At 35.4% G+C, this 23,987-nt stretch overlaps 2 protein-coding genes across 2 annotated transcripts in view; one reads left to right on the top strand and one right to left on the bottom strand.

Annotated features, from left to right (window-relative positions):
• The window catches only part of PLCZ1 (phospholipase C zeta 1), a gene marked incomplete at both ends in the record, with an annotated part of 49,423 nt that extends 26,891 nt beyond the window's left edge, over positions 1-22,532 (bottom strand). Inside the window, 6 exons of the mRNA XM_084269904.1 lie at positions 6,363-6,515; positions 8,061-8,205; positions 9,797-9,998; positions 17,843-18,077; positions 21,583-21,750; positions 22,479-22,532. Coding sequence (XP_084126030.1) covers positions 6,363-6,515; positions 8,061-8,205; positions 9,797-9,998; positions 17,843-18,077; positions 21,583-21,750; positions 22,479-22,532 — 957 coding nt within the window. The remainder of the gene's footprint in view (positions 1-6,362; positions 6,516-8,060; positions 8,206-9,796; positions 9,999-17,842; positions 18,078-21,582; positions 21,751-22,478) is intronic.
• Positions 22,533-22,579: 47 nt separating this feature from the next.
• CAPZA3 (capping actin protein of muscle Z-line subunit alpha 3) lies at positions 22,580-23,468 on the top strand (the record flags this gene model as incomplete). The annotated part of the gene is given in 3 exon segments (XM_084269784.1): positions 22,580-22,999; positions 23,001-23,207; positions 23,211-23,468. Coding segments are annotated over 3 exon segments (885 nt in total).
• Positions 23,469-23,987: the final 519 nt, after the last annotated feature.

Here is a 23,987-nt window from a genome sequence, read left to right as displayed (position 1 = left end):
TTTCCATAAGCAATTACAGAAAATACTATAGCAAGAAGAACTGTTGCTACTTTTTGGCCAGAAGTGGATTCCAATAATAGTTGAATCAAATCACTGAAAGGAAACTATGAACTGAAGAAGACATACCAAGGATTTTACGTCTGTGCTTCAAATAGATCTTAAAAAAAACTTATAACACATGTATGGTTACAAAATCAGTGACTATGTGAAAATTGAGTTCTCAAATGCTAAAAATGCAGCATCTTTTTGTACAAAGGAACAAAAGTCTGTCCTCAGAAATGTAAAGAGCAAATCTTGGATTTGAGCATTAAAAAGAGAAGAATAACTTCCCTTGTTTCTACTGAGCATGTTCTCCTCTCTTCTCCTCTCCTGACCAGCTGTGGGTGCTTAGTAAGAGAAATATCAAATCCTGAAAATCTTGCTAGGAAGGAAGGTTAAAATGAGTTTAAATTTTACATACTTTTCTATTTCAATTTTTATATTACTATCTTAAAAACTTATATAGTAGAGTTGCCACACCTTCCATGAAGCGTAACACAGGGGAAGCTTTTGAGGTATTAATGAAGTTTATCTTGAATGAAAATAACAGGACACTATTGTTAAATACAATGTTATAACTAGTCCAACAGCAGCATTCTTCAATGATTCAAGAAGAGAATCACACAGTGAAAGTGTGGATGGATTTCTTTATGGCAGCCTTATAAATCACAGATGTGGTGATATTTCAAATCAATACTACCTGTAATGTCTGACCATTATTTAAATTGATATTAATTACATCAGGAGCATCTTTGTAGCTATCTCATAACAAGCTCTCATACAATACAGTTGTCTAGTGAGAAGCTCTCTACATTGAAAATTCCAGTTTTGTGTTGTACTCTTGTATACACAAAGTGCATGAGTGACTCTTTCTATAATGTCTTTTTATTAAAGATACAAAAATAGCAAAACACATCTAAATAAGGAAATTGGGACAAATGACACTAGCAGACCAGTTTTCTGGAAGAATTGAAAACCTGATAACAATCCTGGGTAAAAACATATGCATTCTAAGAAGCACTCTTTTCTGAAAAACAATTTTGAAAGGTATTATTTCACATTCATCTACCAGAAAGAGTCTCACTCAGGAACCAAACTTCAAACATAAGGACAGGATAAATGTTCTAATGGCTCAGATGCTTGACCTAACATAATTGTTCGCAGTAAGACATTTAACTGGCAATGTCTGGTCCAGTTTTACCCAAGGACTCCATCAGATGTAAGAGAAATACAGAAGTACACATAGACTTTCCGAAACATGCAATCAGAAAGACATCTGACAGTAATCTGGTGCAGATGATTTTGCATTCTTTGAGACTTTTTCAGGCAAAAAAAAAAAAAATGGGGTGTAACTGATTTGGAAATAAAACTGTTAACCAACATGCTGCTCACAGGAACTCAGAGAGTAGCAAGGGCCTGCAGCTGCACAAAGTGACCCAGGAGCTGACGATGATAGCAAGGCAGGCACAGGTCAATGACCTTACCAACTAGGGCAACAATAAGACAAGTGAAGCAGGTCTAGTGATGGTAGGCAAGCTCAAAAAGCAGTCTAGTGACCGCAAGACAAGTAATGAGGCAGGTCCAAGATCAATCAGGGAAGCTGTTCCCCAGAAGTACAGAAAGGCTGAGTTTGGAAGGGACCCCTGGAGTCTGTCAAGTCCAACTGTCTCATTCAAAACAAGATCAATGAAGTGTCAGGGCTGTGTCCAGTCAGGTTTGGAGTATCTCCAATTAGGGTCTATATTTTCTACAGGCAACCTGCTCCAGTGCCTTACCACCTTCACAATTAAAATTCTTTTTCTCATATTTAAATGAAATTTCTTGTATTTCAGTTTGTTCCCATTGCCTCTAGCCTTTTCACTGTGCACGGAGAAGTCTGAGCCCAACCTAGATAATCCAGAAATTTTATGATAAACAATACTGATTTTCTTACTCTTGAGGTCATCATCAAGGCATGCTACATTTTCAATATCTTCTCATTTTTGTAAAGAATAGATGCCATGGGCAGATTTAAAAGGCAAAACAGTGAACTGGAAATTACTTTGACTTGCTAAGAAGCAAAGAAATTTCTGTGGCAAAGACTTGGTCAAGACATTTGCATACATGACTTGTATGACAAGAAAATAGGAATGAATCTCATCACCGAAGCAACATCATTAGGTATGCTAAAGTAGCCTTGAATATGAATTTGTAAGTGAAAATCTTCATATTCTACTTTTTAAATAAAGGAAAATAAGACCATAAAACCCAATAAAAGTATGGGAGAGGAAAATTTAAGGATAGTTTGCCTGAAAATTGAATCATATGGCCACAGGTTAATCAGATTATCACCCTTTTGTCAGACATTGCAGACAGTCGGCAAGAACCTATTCGCCAGATATTATGGACAGCCAGATACAACCAAGTTTTGAAAGTTCATCAGTGAAACAGGTCTTTACAGAGAAAGGAAAAAAGTGCAGTAGTGTTATAAAAGCCTTATACATATATTCAAATGGTATATCTAGATGTCAAAGACTGGTATAGTTCACCTGGACTGGTGCATTCTGGGAAAACAATGACTATTCTTGTAGAACAATGACTTTATATGGAAAACTCCTTTGTATATTGAGTAGATACAGGTGAAGAAAAAGATGAAGGAGGAATCTTGGCTATAGGGTTTGTTATTTCCCCCCCTAATACTAGGGTTTCATTGCCCAGAGAGCATCAGTGTGTAGTGGATACTTTCTATAAATCTTTCTCAAGGTCCTTTTGTTTAGATAGCATGGCTTTAATAACTACCACAATATAATAACTGGTCTTTCAGCTATGTGGTAAACATAAAAGATCACTTATAAATTAACAATAGTTGCCATTTCATTTTCAGTTAACAATGCATCAAAAATTCTTTCCAGTTCTGTGACAGGAAACCTGCAACTAATGAAAAATTCCTAAGTAGTTCATGCATGACAGCAGTGTAAGGTAGTTTGATGTACTACAATGCAAAATAATTGAGGAACAAACCTTTATCAAAAGCGTCAATGCATTTACATTCTTTTTTTCTGTGTTACATTTGAGGCTTATTTGTTTCTTTCAGTAGCTGTCAAACCCATTAGAGAGGAAGGTTTCAGAAGGGTAAGGAAAAAATTATCTCACTTCTAGGATTCTAATATTTTCTAAGTTCATCTACAAATTGCTGCACCAAACACCAGTCTGTCACTTTATATCAGTATAATCCAGGAGTACTGGTGCAATCGGTGGAGGTGTCTGGTGCCGGTCAGTGATGCCAAATATAATTTAATGTGGGAAATGACACAAAGGACCTAATTTTATAATGAATATTAAAGGAAATTAATTAAATTGTTTTAGAAGCACCATAGGGCCAAGAGTGCAAGAAGAGGACTTTAGTGGGTCTGTTGCTTTGGATAGCAAAATATCTGCTATAAGAGTAGAAAAGATTGCTGAAGCTCAAGAATGGCCTCAGTTTATCTCAGTGCATAAGAGGTGTGTGCAAGAATGAAACAATGTAAAAGCCTCCTCTTTCCCCTACTCCATATGCAGAGAAAGAAGTGTATGTGAGGATGCTACAGAATACAGTAATATTCCAGGGAATTAGCAGTACTACTATAGTCAGATGCAGAGTGAACATATGACTGAGGCCAAAGAATTTAGAAGCCTCTTTTCCTGACATTTTCTGGGTTTTAAGCTTCAGGGCAAGCATGTGCTGAAAAGAAGCAGAGATCAATAACTTTCCAAGACCATCCAATTTTTTTTTCCAAACCTCCTTGAGATTTTCACTTAGACTTACAATGGTAGAAGACATCATGCATGAGCTGAGGTCCAAGTAAACATGTAAGACTGAGTTTGGTCCGCATTTTAATCTTCCAGACACACAATAACAGCTGACAAAGGTGTAGCTTAAAACCTACTTAGAAAAGGAAGTTGGAGATTGCTTAGACAACAGTCAAGTAAATAACTTTCATGGAATCACAGAATCACAGAATGGTAGGGGTTGGAAGGGACCTCAAGAGGTCCAACCCCTGATGGAGATCTCCAACCTCCATGTTCTAAATAAGAACCTGCAATTGGCAAATGTTTTCATGAGGTGTTTTGAGAAATCATATCATCTTCCACTTCCTGTATGGACAATGGCACCATTATATTTGGATCTTTAAGGACTTTGAGAAGTGGATACTAAAAGGAAGCTTTGCATGAGCTGCATGTACCCCTCCATCAGAGGGTACCTATTATTTAGGTAACTCTTACACCTTTGTGGAACTTTAAAAGAGTAAAACTTCAACAGAATGAATCTCACCTGAAGAGCATACATTTAAATGAGGAATAAGTATAGAACACAGCAAAACATTTTCATGTGAAAATGCTACAGATCTGGCCTATGAAAACTCTAAGATACGAACATATGAAGTATGAGTTCCCTGTATCATACAAAGTCATATTTTAAAGCATATGATTCAGTGACTCCACGATTTAGATGCAGTACACTAATCTTGTTTTTGGTACAGAGGACATGTGATCCTTGGACGTCCATTTGATGCAGCTGTGTTCTGAGAGGCTTTAAACAAAACTATTTAATGGAGTTGGGGTTATTATTCTAGTTTACAGAACATTTTTTAAAGGTTTTAAATTATATTGGATGGTGTGATATAAAAAACTATAATGCTACAACAGAAAAGAACATATTTGCTTACTGAGAAATTTATCAAGATGTATTAAATATATTTACCACATTGCTATGAAAATATAGAAGTATGGTAATACTTTAGCAAGTCTTTTGGACACATCACTTAATTTTTTTTTTTCCATGACAAAACCTTTACAAAAATATATATCTCTGTGTGTTGTCTTTCATTATGACAATGTTTCCTCCCCACATTTACATTTGCATTTTTCCTTTTTCAGTTACTGTAAAAAAATATATCTGATTTTCACTGATACCAGTGACAAGCCTAAATAACTATTTTGTATGTATGTGTGTATTTGTCTTACAAGATATTTAAAAAAAAATCTTTTGTCCTTGAAAGAAAATTATATGTAAAGACTGGAACAATTGGAATGTATTTGTTTTAGTTTGCAATAAAATTTTCAACACCCATCTAATTGCCTTTTCTGACTTCACATCCCAGCGGTCTCAAGGCATCAGCTGAGAAACACTGCCTTAGGGAGAAACACACTGAGAGAGTGACAATGTTTTTGCAGTAACAGAACTCGATGGAATAGTTCCATCAACATTGTTATTGACAAAAAAATGTAGATCTGTGTTTCTTTTACAATAACATTTAAATTTAAGGAAATTCTTTCAATCTAAAGAACAAAATATAAATTAGTGGGAAGTATATTTAAAGTGAAGATTTAAAGTTTTTATTTCAAAACATAATGTTGTTTAAAAATTGACACTTTGTTTCCTCTTTTAAAACTAAAGCATTTAAAAATTGACACTTTGTTTCCTCTTTTAAAACTAAAGCATTGGAAGCCTCATTTCAGAGTAAAGGAGTTGAAGGGAGGGGATTGTTCAGTTTAACCTTAAGATGTTGACTTTACAAGTCAACAGAAACTTTTAAGCTTGTTTAACATAACATTTCAATAACATTAAAATTACAAAATTCAATTAATCAGGTGGTTTTGTAGCTTTTGGATGCAGAGTTCAGATTCAGTAATCCTTGCTTCTACAAACTTCAACAAATCATTCCCTTTGTATAAATCTGCCCTCTGTAAAGGCAGATACTCTTTTCCGTGTTTAGATTGCCATATCACCGACATAGGGCTACTGTAGATGAACCACTCTCTTATAATTTAATTCATATTAAGTAATAGTTAACTTTAGGAATATCAAATTAATGTGCTGCTACTCAATTTTGATGTGCTGGTTTATTCATTGTTAGTAAGTATGGTTCAATATAACAAGACACGTGACTACCTCTGCTTTGTTTCCATATAAACTGCAACCCACAAAACACCTAGCTGTAGTTCTAAATAAAATAAAATTAAATAAAATTAAAATAAAACTTTCAATGCATCCAAAGCAACAGAAGTTGTATTGATGTGAATTGCAAGATGAAAGGCTTTATAAAAATTTATATTAGTTTTTAATAAATATATATGCATCAGCATCATACTGACAATGGATTTCCTTTTAAAAAACTTTCCATATCAATTCACATGACTAATTTTTGCTTTTTCTGTTTTATCAATCTTTTCATGTAGATTTTGGATTGTCTATTTTAGACATCAGGTGGGCAGTTTCCTAAATTCAGTTTCAGAAGGTTAAAAAAACCCCACACTGGTTTCCCACCCCCCATCTTTCATAGAGAAAAATGCAATGTCCTTACCTCAGGAGAAGGTAGTTGAGACACCTCTGTATCACCAATTGTTGAAGTAAGAAGTTTGTCACCCAGAATATTTTGTAAATGGTCTGCCATTACTTCCTGTTGCTTACAACTGCAGTGGTTCTCCAAAGACAGTACAACTGGATAGTCAGATGCCTGGAAATGTTATTTAAAGGCTTTTGTTATTAATAAAGAAAGACTACTTGATTTCTGAAAATATCTTGCAAAAATTCCCTTGCTAATTTTCCTTTATTTTCAAAACTTTTAGAATATAGATCAGTTGTTTAAGGTTAGTAACACAATAAAAAAAGCTCATAATATTTATGGAAAAGAGAAAGCACAATTGAAGAAGAGAAAAAAAAAGCACCCTCAGGAAGTTAAGAGGGCATTAAAGCAGTGCTAGACAAATACAGAGATGAAAAAATAACAACCCAGCAACCAGGAAAATCAAATGAAGGTCAGTTAAGGAGGACACACAATATTTCTTTAGAGAAACCAGATGATATCTCTGCTGATCTGTGGAATGCACATATTGAAATATATTTGTCCAATAATCTATAGAAAAGAATTCATTAAAGGCATTTAACAAACTAATGTTGGATGTAAAGTAGAGAGAAAACATTAAATCAACCAAAAATCAGGCTACATAGCAGGTATGAACCATTACCTATTGTTGTGATCTTATTATTTTATTGTAACTTGTGCCTATAGTAACAAGTTTATGCTATAGTTATGTAAAATATGCTGTGTATTAGCAAAAAAAGGTGAGTTTTATTTAATGGGTTGTGAAGAACACTGAAATAAAATCATATTTTTGTTTTCACTATCTTCTAAAATCACAGATTAATTGAATTTTATATAGAAATCAGAGCACAAAAATACAGCTTTTCGTCTTAGAAGGCTATAAATATATATAAAAATCTATATAAACATACGTTCACAGGTGTATATCTTCATACACGTAATGCTGGCCTGAATACATGAGTTAGCTTAATAGTCATGCAGGACTTTGAGCAGGAGTTTTGCCAAAAAACTATACAAAAGACTGAGATAGTGCCAAAAGTTCTACAGTTTTTGCTGCTTTGCCAGAGAAAGGCAGAAGGGACGTGGCCCAAATGAGTCATCTGATAAAAAGACAGGAGTAGATGGTAACCTTTACAAGGCCTTGAATTCCAAATAAAAAGAGAGGAAATGGAAAACAAAGACTCAGACTCAGTGATAATCTAACATTTTTTTCTATTTCATATATTCAAGCATGGAATATGGAAGACTGATAACTACAGAGGAATGAGTGAAGCAAAAAAATGAAAAGACATAAAGGAGGAGTAAAACATCAGGCTGATTTTGAAGTAGTTGCTCACTTCATTTTCAGTCTTTGCTTAAATGACCTCAGGTTAGAATTCCACCTAACAAGCTAAGTCCTGAATTCCTTGCACCAAGTTTGGTTTATAATCATTATCAGCAAAAAAAAAAAAAAAATGTAATTAGTTAAATCAAATAAAAAGTATATATTAAGAACAGATACCACAATGTTCTTGTCAATTATTTTAGCAATGCCCACTGCCATAAGCACTGTCTATGTTTCATATTACTTTTATCCTAGAGAATCAACCATGTCACTGGGATTTGTTAAAGCCATCCTCACATTTTAACCAACATATATATATATGCACACACACACACACACACATATATACGTACCACAAATGCATACTTGTCTATCACTTCAATTACAGAATTAAATGGAATTTTGCTCGTTAAAGTGTGGCCATGATACACAACAGGTTCATTGTTTGAGCCATCCCAGCAGTCAATTTCCAGGCAACGACACCCTTTTAAGAGAGCACTTCAAAAGAACAGAAACAATTTTAAAGTCAAAGAAAGTTACCATAACTTCTTATACAAATTCCTGTATTTCTGATTATAAGCACATTGAATACTTAGAAAAAAAACCTACTTTTTCATCACAAATCTAACAATAACCTATACAATTATGAAGGTATGAGACTGCTCCATTTTCAGTTGTTTATTTTAGGCAGGTAAGTTAATAAAATTTATTAGAGTATAAAGGAATACATTCAATTATCTGAATAACCCTCATTAAGAGAATAAAAATGAGGGTGAAAGATTATAATAAAACAATTTGGGAATTTTAGCAAATCTTTGCTTAAAAGAGAAGAGGAAATGTTTGAAAAGGCCTTTTTTATCACTATTCCAGGGTTTGTCTGCTAGTTTGAGAATCATAATTAAAAATAACAGTGTCACCCTTACAGAATCAGGTTATGCTTGTTTTGTACATAATTCAGTTCTCCTTCCATGTTATTCCTAAGAGGGAGAGCTGAAGTTTCTGAGATGCCTTAAACTTACTCTGGTTTAATTTTTAATAAGCTAATGGCACCCATTAAAGGTCTTTGCTTTCTAATATTTGGCTTGTTACTAATTTAAGCATTTCTTGTAGATTAATTTCCCTAATTACCAATCTGTCTTTTATATGCTACCCTTTACATGCTAACAATATCTCAGAGATGCTTCTAGCTTATTTTAGTATCTCAGATTTTCCTTACACAAATAAATGGGAATAGCAAGTACCTTAAGCAAGGTAGCATTTACCAAATATAATTTTAAATGCTATTAGAAATAGATTCACTGGTCTTTCTGATAGTTGTAAGCCATTATAGAACATCCAGACAACTGAAACACCAAAGCTCGGCTAGATGATAGTTCCAACTGCTTTTACCTCACTACAATAGGACAAAGTACATCTGTCTTGCAAGGTTTTTATACTTTCTGTCCCCCTCTCTATTACCTGTATTACATAACCCCTTTTCTCCTTCCCTGATCATTTCTTATAAATGTTTCTTGGCCATAAGGAATCCTGTTTTTCTTCTTTTCTTGGAGCCATACGCTGCACATTCAAAATTCAAAGTTTCTCCTCTCCCCTGGCTGTTACAGTGCCTGCCCACATTTTTTTGTTGTTGTTTTTAAGTGGACACATTGCAATATACTCTGGTCGCACATACCTTTGACATACTCCATGGTACTGTGCCTTTACATACTGTATATCGATCAGTTAGAGTTTGCCTAGGAATGTTACATTTATTTCAGCGAGTTGTTTATTTTTGCATGGCATGTTGAGATTAAAAACTGATTTAATCATATACTCTGTGGCATACTATAGATTTCATTTGCTGTGAGGTAGATTTTTTGAGATGTAAGAGAAAAAATAGATTGCTTCCAGACTCTGAACAGATGGTTTGGCAAATATATTGAACAGTGTACACACAAAATAAAATACCATTTTCATATTGAATCTGTGATGGCTTTGTTCCTTATTGCCAAGCAGCATTATATGTGAATTAGTATTAATAAAAAAAACCCAACCAAAAACCCCAAAAAGCAAAGAATATTTTAAAAATTAAAAACCATTGTATAAATACCTGGTATATCCCCATAAATGACTCGGCCCTATTAGTTGGTCAGATATCAAGTAGGTGTTGTGAGAAGATGAAATAAAATAGTCACATAACGGGTAGCTCATATCTTGGTAGACTGTCCTGTGACTGCTTTTAAATATCGAAGAGTCTTCTGAGCTCATGTACCTTATAAAGCCTTCAAATGACATCTGCCTTCTTTTCTTCACTGAACAAAAAAAAGAAAGCAAAAATTTCTTGTGTGGAGATACACTGGTGGTTATATCTGTGTACATTCCATAACTTTTAATAGCCAATTCTGAACATTGCTAAAGGTTATACAGCATAACACTTTCCTGCAATTTTAAAATTCATAACAAACAATATAAACACAAGCATCAGATGAGTGCTATTCTGGAGCTGAATTGCTGTGGTTCAAAATTATGACAGCAAATAAATGTGTTCGGAAATTTTTGGTCTTCTGCAGACACCAGTAAGAAGAGTTTGCAGTGGTCCTAATTAAATAGAAAGGAAAATATTTGTTGTTCAGTTTTGGAAAGTACCATGCCAGTCAATGCACAAAGAGAATCTTCTTTTCTCTGTAGAAAGAACTGCTCTTCAAAATGACTGTCAAAATAATCTCACAGAAAGTATGATTCCTAGCACCAAATATCTTTCTTAGTGGTGGAAAACTGCCCATAAATACAGATAAAATATTTTTAAAATTACAAGTATTTCAAATAAAAATAACACCTTACAAAATAAATGACTGCCCACAAAGATGAATTGCAAATCAAGCTTATTATATTACTGCATCTATAACAAAATGTGCTAATTGCCTCCATACCAGTGATAGTCATCCCATTTGTTTTGTTTTTAACTGATTTAATGACAAACAGATCCATTATACTGCCAACTGCTTCTCCAATGTCATGATTCAAATGTAATAATTTTGCAAATGATATAATCTCAGAAGTCAGCTTTGCCTCAAAACATAACCTAGTTTAAATTAGTACAGGGATTTTGCCCAGTTCAGGCTTATTATTACCACCATATAGTCTAGCGATAATTAAGCTGTAAGTAATCCAAGATTTCCTTCTGTTAACAATAACTTAACTGGTCAATGCATACAAACTTATAACAAAAAAAACCAAAAACAAACAAAAAACAACCACAAAACTAAGCAAACCCCAAAACACTTATCTGACCTTTTAAATTCTGAATACACCTATAAGAATCACAATTTATAGGTTAAAATTGCAATTATCAATCTTCAGTATGTGTACAAGCAGAAAGAGAATTTATTAACAGCGTTCCAATTATGGTCACACAAAAAAAAATATTTCTGATGTACCATTTTTTGAACTAGAAAACTTTACAATGTTATAAAATGCTAAACAGAAATACAAAGTAAGGATCGAGACCCTCCAGACACCATACATGAACATACTGTTGTCCTTAAACATGCAAGTGAAACGAAGGCTGTGAAAGACTTCCATTGATGAAGAATCCACAGACATCCTAGTAAACCTATTTCAGCACCTCAGTAACATTTTTGTTACACAATTTTCCTCAATGTTTACTTTGAAACTTCATCACTGTTCAAAGTATTTGTTTGGTTAACCTGTCCTCACTGATTTGATGAAGCCACTCAAGCATGCTCCAACCCGCTTTTTCTATATTTTTGACTGAGATCTTATTCTGGTCCCATTAATTGTCCTAGCTCCCAGGCTGCACTTAGGTAGTGCACCAAGAATTTCCTTAGTCTTTCTTTTAAAGAACTTATTTGCAGAACAACGTATTGTTACTCTGATAATCCTTGATAGTGGTATTTTATACAGCATCTTGACTTTTTGCATTGCCCACACGCAGGTTATATTGTTCTATACTTGTAGGATTGGGTTTCTAAATTCGGGGTCTTTAAAAAAAGTTTGGAATTTTTTTGCATGTTGCCCAAAACAGAATACATTTCTCCTGTATACTTATCTTTAATTAATTACAAGAATTCTAGACTTAATACTTTGAAGAGAAAGCTTTTGATCAATAATATCTGTTTTACATTTCTGATTATTTCTCATGGTCTATATATTTTGAAATTATAAGTTGGGCCAGTAGCATTTTCTTTATATATATTTATATATTTTTATTTACCAACAATTCTTACATGATTTTTTAAAATTTATCTTTTAATGAAAATCAATGAAAAATACTGACTTTCAAAGTTTTATTTTCTCAATTATTTTTAATTTTTCCTGGATGCTCTTGTCATTGATAAAGAAAAACTACAGAGTTCTCAAGAAGAGAACTTACATTCAGATAAATATGTTCATGGCCATAATCCCCTAAATTTAAAAACATTATAAATTAAATTTGTGCTACTTTTCATGCTGGAGAGAGACTTTTTACAAGGACAGTAGGAGGGGCAATGTCAATAAATGAAAGAGGGTAGATTTACATTACATGTTTGGAAGAAATTCTTTACTCTAGGGTGGTGAGGCACTGGCACAAGTTGCCCAGAGAAGCTGTGTCTGCCCCATCCTCCCTGGCAGTGTTCAAGGCCAGATTCGATGGGACATTGAGCAACCTGGTCTAGTGGAGGGTGTCCCTGCCCATGACAGGGGGTTGGAACTAGATGATGTATGAAGTCCCTTACAACCCAAACAATTCTATGGTTCTATGACTTCATGTCTAATAAACAAACTAAAATATTTTACCTTTTTATACAGTTTTTATAGGCCAATGTATTACATTGACTTGGAATATTTTTTCTTAGGGATCTGTAGTTGTTATCCTTGAACTGCATACAACTTAAATCACTGTCATGGCTCTGGAGAACTACCAAAGCCCCACGAAAGTTTGTAAAATGATAAGACCTTTTATTAAACAGGAAGAAAGTAGCTTTGTGCTAAGAGTTCTGGTGGCATATGCAGTTCTGTAACTTGAAATATGCAAAAGAGCATCATGTGAACATAAATGGCATGCCATCTGCTGAAATAATTTCTCACAGATCTGATTTTTTGTAGAAGATACAGTTTAAGATAAAGATAGGCTTAATTTTTTGCTATTTCTACTATTCATTTACCTTTCTCTTACCAGTGGAGAAAAAACTTCCTGAGAAAACTCTCTCTGATGAAGATACCAAAGTAGTTAGGAATGAAAGGGGGTGCTTTTTTAAGTTCTGGAGAATAGCACAGTCATACTATTTTATGACCATTTACAGACATTTTCTGCTTCTACATTAAAAGAAATGGGAATTCATGCCCATAACTGTTCTGTGGTGAAAAGATACTTTGATCACGGCTTCACGTTTCTTCCCGAGAGGAACCACAATCTTTTTCTCCATTAGTATCCTTTAGCAGTGGTTAATGTGCACACATATCCATTTGATGTAGAAAGAAAAAGAGACAACAAGAAAAGACTTCTGTCTTCTTGTAGCTTCTTGTTATTTACAAAGTCCTATGCTTTTTCTTTCCCTCCCCATTTGTATGGCATGGAAACAATGTATTTTTTTTTCCAAGCATAATTTTAAAAAGTTTTCCCTTATTCCTCCAATTAAGGTAAATTGTAACGCTGCCATATATAGGAATATTGCCATACCAAAGAGGAATTATGGATATGACCTCAATATTTTAAAGACTTGGATTACATTATATGCCTATGCTTTTTGGAGCTTATTACATTCTGTTTTCTTACTTATCTTGGAGCTTCTTTGAAAGTATTTTTCTTTCTTTATGGAAAGAAGAAAATGAAAGCTTTCATAAGATGTATGATGCCCTGAAGGGACTGAAATCTGTGGGGAGGATCCATGCTGAAGCAGATGAAACGAGTTAGGAAGGATGCAGTAGCAAAGGAAAAGGGTAAGAAAGGTGGAGCAGCAGGGAGAAATTACTGGGTATTCACAACAGCTTCCTGCAACACCTGTTCCCCAACTGATGGGACTCAGCAGAACCTGCAGCAAAGACAAGGTGGGAGGAGAGGTGCCTGGACTGAAGTAGACACTAGGAAGTGGGGAGACAAGTCTCAACTGAAGTCAAGCCTGAGAAAGAGGGAAAAAGGTGTTCTCCCTATGTTTAAATGTGTATATTCTTTGGTTTTTTACAGTCAAATTAATATTTAAACTTTTATGTTACTTGGCCACCAGAGATGGTGAAACGGGTGCAAATGCATCTGTTGGCAATCTTAAGGGTGAACTTATGAGAAATACTCACAATCAACCAGAGACAAGGGTGTTGCACAGCTATATTGGAAGAACGAAACTTTCAATTATTGTTAAAAGTATCTAATAATACCCTCAAGACAGAAACTATCTGATGAAATTTCACACTACAAAATTTTTCTACTTAATGTCAGACTAAACATTTGAGACATCACCTGGAATATTGTGTCCAGTTCAAGACACAATATTCACAGTTCGGGGCCCCTCAGTTCAAGAAGGACATGGAATTCCTTGAAAGAGCCCAGTGCAGGGCCACCAAGGTGATTAAGGGAGTGGAACACCTTCTTTGTGAGGACAGGCTGAGGGAGCTGGGCCTCTTTAGCTTGGAGGAGACAGAGGGCTGACCTTATTAATGTTTGTAAATATGTAAAGGTTGAGTGTCAGGAGGATGGAGCCAGGCTCTTCTCAGTGATGGCCAGCAATAGGACAAAGGGCAATGGGTGCAAGCTGGAGCATAGGAAGTTCCATGTGAATATAAGGAGGAACTTTTCCACTGTGAGGGTGACAGAGCCCTGGAACAGACTGCCCAGAGAGGTTGCGGTGTTTCCTTCTCTGGAGACATTCAAAGCCTGCCTGGATGCATTCCTGTGTGATTTCTTCTCGGTGATCCTGCTCTGCAGGAGGATTGGACTAGATGATCTTTTGAGGTCCCTTCCAAGTCCTAATGTTCTGTCATTCTGTTATTTACACTCTAGGAGAACAGTAAAGAAGAAATATTTCTTTGGCTAAAGTAAGCATACAGTTTTTCTTGTGTTGTGCTGAGATTGTATTCTAGGGAGTCTATTTTCCACCTGATACACTTGTAACTAACAGCGGTGCATACTGGAACAAGTATCTGAGCTGCAGTTTAGTTTTCTAAGCTCTTGCATCTCATAATTGATTGTTGTGTCTGGTGAAAGTGTTTCCTAATCAATTCCATAAAATGTTTCCTTCAGCCAAAAATGCAAGCTTTAGCACACACACACAAAATCTGCTAATGCAGAAATTTGCCATTAGAAATGTAAATTGTACAATAAAAATGGAAGAGCAATGTATTCTGTACTGTTCCTGAACTAGCACTACCCTTAGAGAGTTATTTCAGAGTTACCTTAATCAAAAACCTTCTCTATTTGCACACTAATGTTAGGGATGCACTTAATGATATAGATGGACTTATCAACATTGTATGTAAAATCTAGTCTGAATTCATCTTAATCTTGACATACTAGTGCTATCAAGTTTATTGGATAATGGTTGTTACTGTTAGCAAAACAGTCAGTCAAGTGTCAAAACCTACCCTTTTCCCTTTCTGCAATGCACAGGACAAGGATGGCAGATGAGTCCAAAAGATCACACTGATGAAGAATATTCTATACCAAACTCAGCATGACAGTTACACAAAATGGTCTATCACAACACCAGATGAATCAACTATTATGTCAGTCTTATCTGGAACTTTCCAATAAATATGTTTGAGTGGGAGTATTAGTTCACTCAAAGGAGCATGAAAAATACAGCTATTATTTTTTTCAGTCATTATTTCCAGTTACAAAAGAAACAATTGAATCACAGATGAAGAAACAAAACAACAATTTGGCTCAGCATCTGAAAGTTAAACTAAATATTACATTAAAGCTATGGTAACTTTAGTTAATATTTACAAATGTGTTTTCTGACTAAAGAGCCTTCATTGTTTAACCACTTTAAAGCTATTAACGTTCTCATCAAAATAGATATGTCAAACCAAAAGGACATTTGAAATTGGTGATTTATTCTATAATTAATTAGTAAACTTTAGTTCTCAGACTAGAATATATTCAATTAAATGCATTTTAATTTGAACGGCAACCTCAGAAAGTAGTGTCAAAAGGAATCAAAAGTCTCTTTCTTATTGAAATTGTCATCCAGTTTCTCCTTTTTACCACAGAGGGAATGATCAGTATAGATATTTCAGGCTTATTATCCCAAAAAGATAATTAACAACTCTATTTAGGTTGATTTTTCTTAACCAGTTATCAATTCCACCCCTTATCAAAGACTGGGAACTGTTGAAACTAGCAAAGTTGCTACATCTGAGATTCATCTTCCACTGAATAAAGCAATAGTTTGTAATAAAATGCATTTAGCTCTGATTTCCTTTTCTCAGCTTAGTTGTAAATTTAGCCTTAAGTTTAGTGAAACTCAGCAGAAATGTTAAACCACAACTTGAAGCAGCATTGAATAGGTGAAGAATACGCATATTACAGATTTAACAAAGCTCTACTCATCTCAGAATTCCAAAGATTCAGAAGGACTGATCAGGCACCTATGTACATCTTATGTAGTGCTCCTTCTCCAAGTCAAGGGGACACATAAGTCTTTGAGTTTGGGGGGCAGGAGGTGTCCATTATCACTAAATGACTCAAGTGAGAGGCGACAGAAAAGCAAAATGGCAGATAGGAACTCTAGGCAAAATAAAGTGAAAAAGGTGTTTGAATGGCCAAGAATAACCCCACCTGGAGTACTGCAATCCAGCTCTGAGGTCCCCAGTAAAAAGATATTGACCTGCTGGAGTGAGTTAGGAGCAGGGCCAGAAACATGTCCTATGAAGACAGGCTGAGAGATTTGGGCTTGTTCAACCTATACAAGGCTCCAGGAGACCTTAGAGCAGCCTTCCAGTAACTGAAGGGGGCCTACAGGAAAGATGGAGAGGGACTATTTATCAGGGAGTGTAGTGGTAGAACAAGGAGTAATGGATTTAAACTAAGAGAGGGTAGATCTAGATTATACAAGGGACACTGCAAGGACAGTGAGGCCCTGGCACAAGTTGCTCAGAGAAGCTGTGGCTGACTCCTCCTTGGAAGTGTTCAAGGCCAGGTTGGATGGGGCTTTGGATTTGTTCCTTAAAAAACAACGGCAACGACACACGAACCCTTGTACAGTACCTAAACGTAGAAGAAATCGTCTGATATCACTGCAAAGCCATTCTTTATAGCTTTTGAAATGCCACAGTGATCAGGGGAGGTCCCCATGACTGGAGAACAGCAAATGTTGCACTTATTTTCAAAAAGGGCATGGACTTTCTGCACACACAGCCCTGAAAGCCAACTGGGTATAACTAAACTTATTTTCACTTGTGATCAGAAATCACAGTGCTGAGTAATTAAACCAAATCAAATTACATAATATTAAACTCTGGATTTCTCTAGTCTTCAAAATTTCTGTCCTCAGTCTTCATATTTTAATACTGAAAATTTACAAAGTATTCATCCATTATTACCATTTAATTATGGTTTATTTCCTCTAAGATAAATATTCTGTGTGGAACAGGCCAGTTGCTAACAAAATATAATTGCTATTTTTAATCTTGTTAATGCAATATTTATGTTCCTTTAATTAATTAAGCAAAATTATCTTTAAACACTTAGCTAAACAAAAAAAAATCTGTCTGGCTTCCTAATAATGGTCATTCACATGTTTCAATGGCTATCAAAAAGATTTAGCAGAGTTTGTAATAGCTCATCTACTTTATGGAAATTGTATTTTGTTTGAAGCAATCTGGTTTTGGACTAGCCTGTTGCAATAAGAAGTAAGAATGACAGATCTGGTAAGTAATGTGATATGCTATCACTGAGCAACATGCTGTGTAAAATTAGTGTGCTCTTTTTAACTGTTTTCTGTTATAACATTCACAATGTTTGAAGATCTGAATTTCAAGAAATCAACATTTTGTACAAGTGGTTATAAAAGATATTATACAACATACATAAATATAAAATCAATGCTTATAATAGTTTTCTTTAAAATGTTAAATTTGCATAGTTAGAATCTGAGTATCCAAAAATATAATCATAGTTACTGACAGAAAATAAGAGCTAGAAAATCAAGTACTTACATACCTTCTTCAATGGGTTCATGCTTCAGAATAATTTCTAAGGCAGTTGTTTCACAAGCATCAGTTTGATGTTGTTCCTTTTTGAGGAATTCGATGAGATCAGTGTCAGCTAGAAATTTGCTGTTTTGACAGTAAATCCGGAAAAGTTCTTGAAATTCAGGTCTGTGTGCAATAGTTCGATAAATTGCCCTGAAGTCTTCTATGTTAATCATGTGTGCCTTCCGTTTGTCAATTGTTTTCTGGAAAAGAAAAATTATCAAAGCAGTCAATGTAAAAAGTTATGTAACAGTACAGAGATACACACAAAACACTCTTTTATAGCTGATTGTAAGAGCAAGAGCAATAGAGAAAACCTCTGGCAACGGTGTGTGCAATGCATTATCAAATTATGTTCTTCTATTTCTATATGCAAATTTTATATTTGATTTTGTCTGTTAAAAATATTTTATACAAATTAAAGTGTACCTTATGACATAATTAGCATCCAAGCTAGTACAATAAATTTCTATATAATGCATATGTAATAAACATTACATAATACCTCTAAAATATTACACAGTAAAATAAATCTCGCATAAAAATTATAGTGGAAAATATATTTAAAATAATACCTCTCCAACAGCAATTTAAACTATAAACACTGTAAGTAAACACTGTCAGTTAAATTTACATACAATATACTGCAAACAATAATCTAAAAACCAAAATAAGGATGACCAAATTATCATGGTATCCAAGATTTTCAACAAATCAGATAAAAAGAGTAAAAAGGTTTTGAGACGATACTTTATAATAACCTGTGACATCATGTTCTATTCTTAACAAGCCAGAATGTTTAACTCAGATTAATTATTCACATTTTCAGTATTCTTAAACTGTAAGCTTGTTTTAATAGAGTTTACAAAATGTTAGCACGATAATTAATTTTAGTATTTCAGTATAAAAGCCACTATAAAAATCAAAAGGGCAAAAGAATTTCAGTAAAATAACAACTTTTAACCATTTCTGCCATTTACATTTTTCTCAGGCTTAACAATTTATACTTCTAAATTTTCTACATTAAATTTGTAACTGTGCATATGAAATGCAGGTGTTTCTAACAACTTAGCTTGTATTATACTTAAAAGTTGCCAAATTAAGAGAAACTTTGGGAAATTACTGATAAGGTTACTCAAAAAATAGTAAATAATTGGCAATTTATTGCCTCATTATTACTCTAAATTCATCAAAATTTGTAATTATTAGATCCTTAAACTGAGATTATCGAACAAGTAAATTTCACCATCTAATACCATGGCATCTACTGTGGTTAGCAGAGCTTCCCCAAAAGTGTCATAAAACATATAATGTTTTACAAGGTCTGTCTGCTCTTTGATAAAGACTTTTGATTATTACTAAATCCATTAGTTTTGAAAAGACACCTTAAAGACTAAAAGCCTAATGTTACATTGACAGCTTCTTCCTATACAAGCAAAGCTCCTGCTAGGAGATGAGATGTCTGAATACAATAAAATACATTAGATAACCAAAGCAAGTACAAAGGTACATTTCATGAGTTCTATCCATAAAATTTACAAATGAGTTTTTAAGTATTTGCTTTGAGTTTATGAGATTTGTTATGATAATTTTTAACATAAATCACCAGCAAGAAAATTCAATACAAATGCTAATAATATGCATTTCATTACTGCTTGAGAAATCCCATATATAAGGTTGATATTCTCGATCTATTTTTTTAACATCTTTAAGAAAACTGCAAGTTTAATCATAAGTGTTAAATAGAAAAAGAAAATACCAGCTTATTTTGGAATGAAACAATCTATCATGACTCAGGAGACATTCACTTAGGTATTGGAACAAAATGAAGCCGAATAAAAAATTAATTTTTCTATCTCAGTTGCCTCTTGATGAAATACAAGCAATAGTACTACACAGGGGAGCTTTTCAAATTAAAGTTATGAAAATCCTGTTGATATGGATTTTTTTTAATAGATTTTTTGTTATTTTTATTAATGCACATTAAATCTTTACTATTCATAAAAAGAAGCATCTTGACAAAGACTTTGTCTTGAGAGGAATCATATGAAAATGGATTATTCCTTAAAAGTCTTAATGTCTATAATTCTGATATTGCTCAAAGGAGCATTAGAGTGAAATAAATTAACAGAGAATATACAGGAAAAATATTATTCAAAAACTATGTTTTCTATAAAATTTATTTTGCCACATATATCCATTCGATTAACTGTCGATGTATAGTTAGCGACAATGATACCTGTAAGATTCCCTTTCAGACTGCTTTGCATTTTTACATACTATTATACGATCTGAGCCCCCAAATGACTGAAAAAATCCCCTCACAAAAATAGCAAAGAATACCTGCCTACTGCTACAAATGGCTAGATCAGACTGTTGAGTCTATTATATTGTTACATATGACTAGATCAGAGGTGTTCTATGCAGGTCACTTCCTCAAATAATTACCGCCTACCCACAACTGATCATCACTCTCAAATGAAAAACAGTTTCAAGTTCTCATGAGATTCTCAAGGCTGGAGAATTTTTTAATGCAGTGCAAGTTCAAAAACCAAAAACCACAGGCAGTCTCTTTAGCAAGGGTTGAGTTCATGCTGCCAATTTTACCTTGGTTCAACAAGGCTAAGAACAGTAAGAGAGGAACTAGATGGAGTGAAGAAATCTTAATGTCTTTCCTTTGCCTGCCAGTTGGCATGATGTGACCTAAAAGTTTCTGATTTGTCACAGTTAATTATCCTGTCAAATCTGGACAGCCACGTGGTTATAAAATTCACATAGATGTGATTTCTTTGAGAATACATATATACACACACACACACACAGAGACATATAGCCAGTTGGTGTCATTCTCTTAGGAAAACAGATTTACCAAATAGCTATTTTTGGTTTAAAAAAATGAGCTAAAAGGAAAAATCATTACTCTTTTGAGTAATTACTAGAGGCCACCTGAAGAACATGAAAACCCAGTTATGTCCAAAGGTGCTCAGTTTTGCAGTATTTGCTTATTGGGACTGCATCCACTTGCTGGTAGTTTGCCTACCTACATCAAATAAACTTATTAGTAAGTGCAATTTCTAGCTATATCATTGCAACTTCCATATAAATATCTGAAGTGTTGCCGTACTTCAAGACCACATCCTTTCCCCAGGGTCAGAGTACAATTCTCATCCATTCAGGCATACCTCTTAAATACTTTGAAGGAAAAATATAGTTAGAAATTAAATAAACAAGTGTGCTGGATCTATGTTGACCTGAAGCCTGAGCAGATCAGACAACTTTATATTTTCCTCCTGGTAAAAGGATTTTTAGGAATGGCTCTTAATGGCTCTGCCCAGCATCAGACCGGCATATCTGGGTTCATTAGCTTGATAACAGAAGCAGTTGGATGGAATGAAAACAGCATATTTTAATTTTTCTCAAGGGAGTTTTTGTTAAAAAAAAAGTTGGACATCAAGACCTACATATTTTCCCACCACCTTACACTATTTTTGCGTGGTGAAGTGGTGGCAGTAATGTAACATCTCAGTTATCTGTGTATCTATCACAGAAACAAAAGATGTGGACGAGGCAAATTATTTGCTGATTTTACACACTCTGCTAGCATAACATTAACTTCTCAAAACATTAATTTTAAAAGTCAGCAAATACAAGACACTTATGTAACTGGACTTCTAAATGTACTTAATGCTTTACCTACATATTCCTCACCTTAAAAACATGTTTTACATGTGTGAAATCAAAAGGCATTTGTAGTTTTTCAAGCAGCTTCATTGTGCTATCTAAATCAATCTTCCCAGTCCTGAACTCATTCTGAATGATGGACAAAAACCATGTATGAGAGATGAGGTTAAGGAACCTTCTGGCCCATGACATTGCCTTTTAACAGGGGTAAGAAGGCGGTAAGTTCAATTTTTGTAAACCTATAAAGCTTGCACTTTGCTTTCCTCATACTCTAGAACATCCTTGTCTGTCAATTTTCGATTAACAAAGCAGGCTCTGAGGCACACAGAAGACATTCTTGCTCTGCGCCCAAAGACTCTGAGAGTAAAGGTGACAAAAAGGGCAGAGAAAGTGAAGGGTGTTCAGAGTGAAGAGGCAGGCACAGTGAGAGGAAGGAAATGTGGGGAGACCAAGGGGATTCAGCAGCTGTGGGGAACAGTGGGAAGAGTAGTGCCAACAGCAATCAGTCGCAGAGTGAGGGAGCCCAGCATTGTGCCACCAGACCAGCCCAAACCAGACCAAACCAGATGGGACCAGCTGCCCTAGGCCCTCTGCCTGAGGCAAGGCCTGGCCCAGGCAAAAGACACAGGCAGGGAAGGTCACACAAGGGCAGTAAAAGGAGTAGGATATCTGTTCTCCTCCATGGTAACTCTGCAATCCCTGCTCTGGTGTCTTCACTGCAGTGGTGTTGGCAGCACTGGGCAGGACATCACTTCAGCTTGCTCTATTTCTATACCCTCAGACCCCTGCCCTGGCCGGGATGCCCAGCACCCTCTCAGCCCAACCTCCACGCTTGGCCGCCCCACCAGCACTGCCCCGCTGCCACTGTGAGATCACAGACTGCATCTCCAACACAGGCCACTTCCTGCCACCACTCCCCTCACCACCTCCATGATCTTATGCTTTTTCCCTCCAACACAAAGTGTCCCACGTGCCATCCCCACACCTGTGGCCTGCCACCTGTTGGATAGCCCTCACCCCCATCATGTGCACAAGACAGGAGCTGCACAAGGCAGAGAAGGTGTCTCTCATTTGCGGCCTACTACGTCAGTCTCTTCCTGGGGAGTTTGGCCAGGTTGTCCAAGATATCTCTGCTCTGGTCCAAGATGACAAGCTAGTGAAGCAGACGGTTGCCCTTGTGGGGGCCTGTCACAACAACTTCACCCCCCTCCAAATAAACAGGCACACTATGCTACTGACCCACTATAACAACTTGGGGGGAAAAATCTTCTTTGACGCTGAGGGCAAATTCTTTTTTGAGTTTGACCACCTAGGTGGGGTCACCAGCAAACCCCAGTTGCATGACATGATGCTAGATGAGGAAGAGCTGTGGCATGATACCCTCCACAAGGGCTTGAAGGTCTATGTCAGCTGCCACTTTCCTGTAGGGAACTACTGTGTGTTCAAAAAAAGGCCTGGGGAAGAGGCAGATGATTGTGGCCTGGATCTACGCTGATCAATACCAGCCTTCAAATCACTGGAACAGCCTTTGGAAGTCAGACTGGACTTTTGCCCTGACTCCATTTAACATACAGGTTACAGGGATCTTTCTTATCCAGTTACACTACTTTAAAGATGCCAACCTCCATGTAACTGTCAGCAAGTCTGTGAGTTAGACACTAAATGTGATAGACCAAAGTCAGTTTGCCACAGATTTTGTGAAATTTTTGAAAGCTGAGGACACCAAGTGTCCTATCGCCATTCTGGAAAACATTCATGCTTTTTCAGAGGATATATGGGGGAAAAATCTGCAGAGGAAACTCCCTGTTACTCGCACTTTTATGAACTGGAGTAAACTACTGAATGATCATCACCTGCACACCAATGTCTCCAAAACAGAAGTGCCTCCATGCTTACTGAAACATCCTTTTTGATACAGTGACCTTAATTTAAAAAAAAAAAAAAACACCAAAAACCAACTGACAAAACAATGGTTTTTAGTTGATTTATTTATGGATTACTCATGAGAGTGCAGAAACTGTCATCAGTCAATCACCATTTTGAAAATAATTTACTGTCCTTTTTTTATTTTCTTCACGTACTTTCCAACTGCTTCTAGAGGTACTAGTAATGGTCACTGTCAGCAGCACAGGGCTACAGGTGAGCCAGCAAGCAAAATCTAACTTTCCTCTATAATTGTACCTGGTATTATACTTACTTAAGTGACTTCATCCTATATGTAGGTCTGGTTATAAGCAAATCAATAAGGTAGGTTGACAAAGATATTGAGGCATTATTTCTAGATTTTTTCATCGATATTGGCACCCAGGAAATTCATCCTTCAGACTTTGCTTGTACATACCTCTCTGTATGCACAAGAAGCATCCCTAACAAAAGTCACAAGAACAAAGAGAGATCAGTACAGAAGAGGAATAAATTTCTTACAGCTAGTA

Source organism: Gallinula chloropus (genome assembly GCF_964237585.1).
Source record: "Gallinula chloropus genome assembly, chromosome: 1".
Lineage (NCBI taxonomy): Eukaryota > Metazoa > Chordata > Aves > Gruiformes > Rallidae > Gallinula > Gallinula chloropus.
This window is presented reverse-complemented; position numbering and strand designations above follow the sequence as displayed.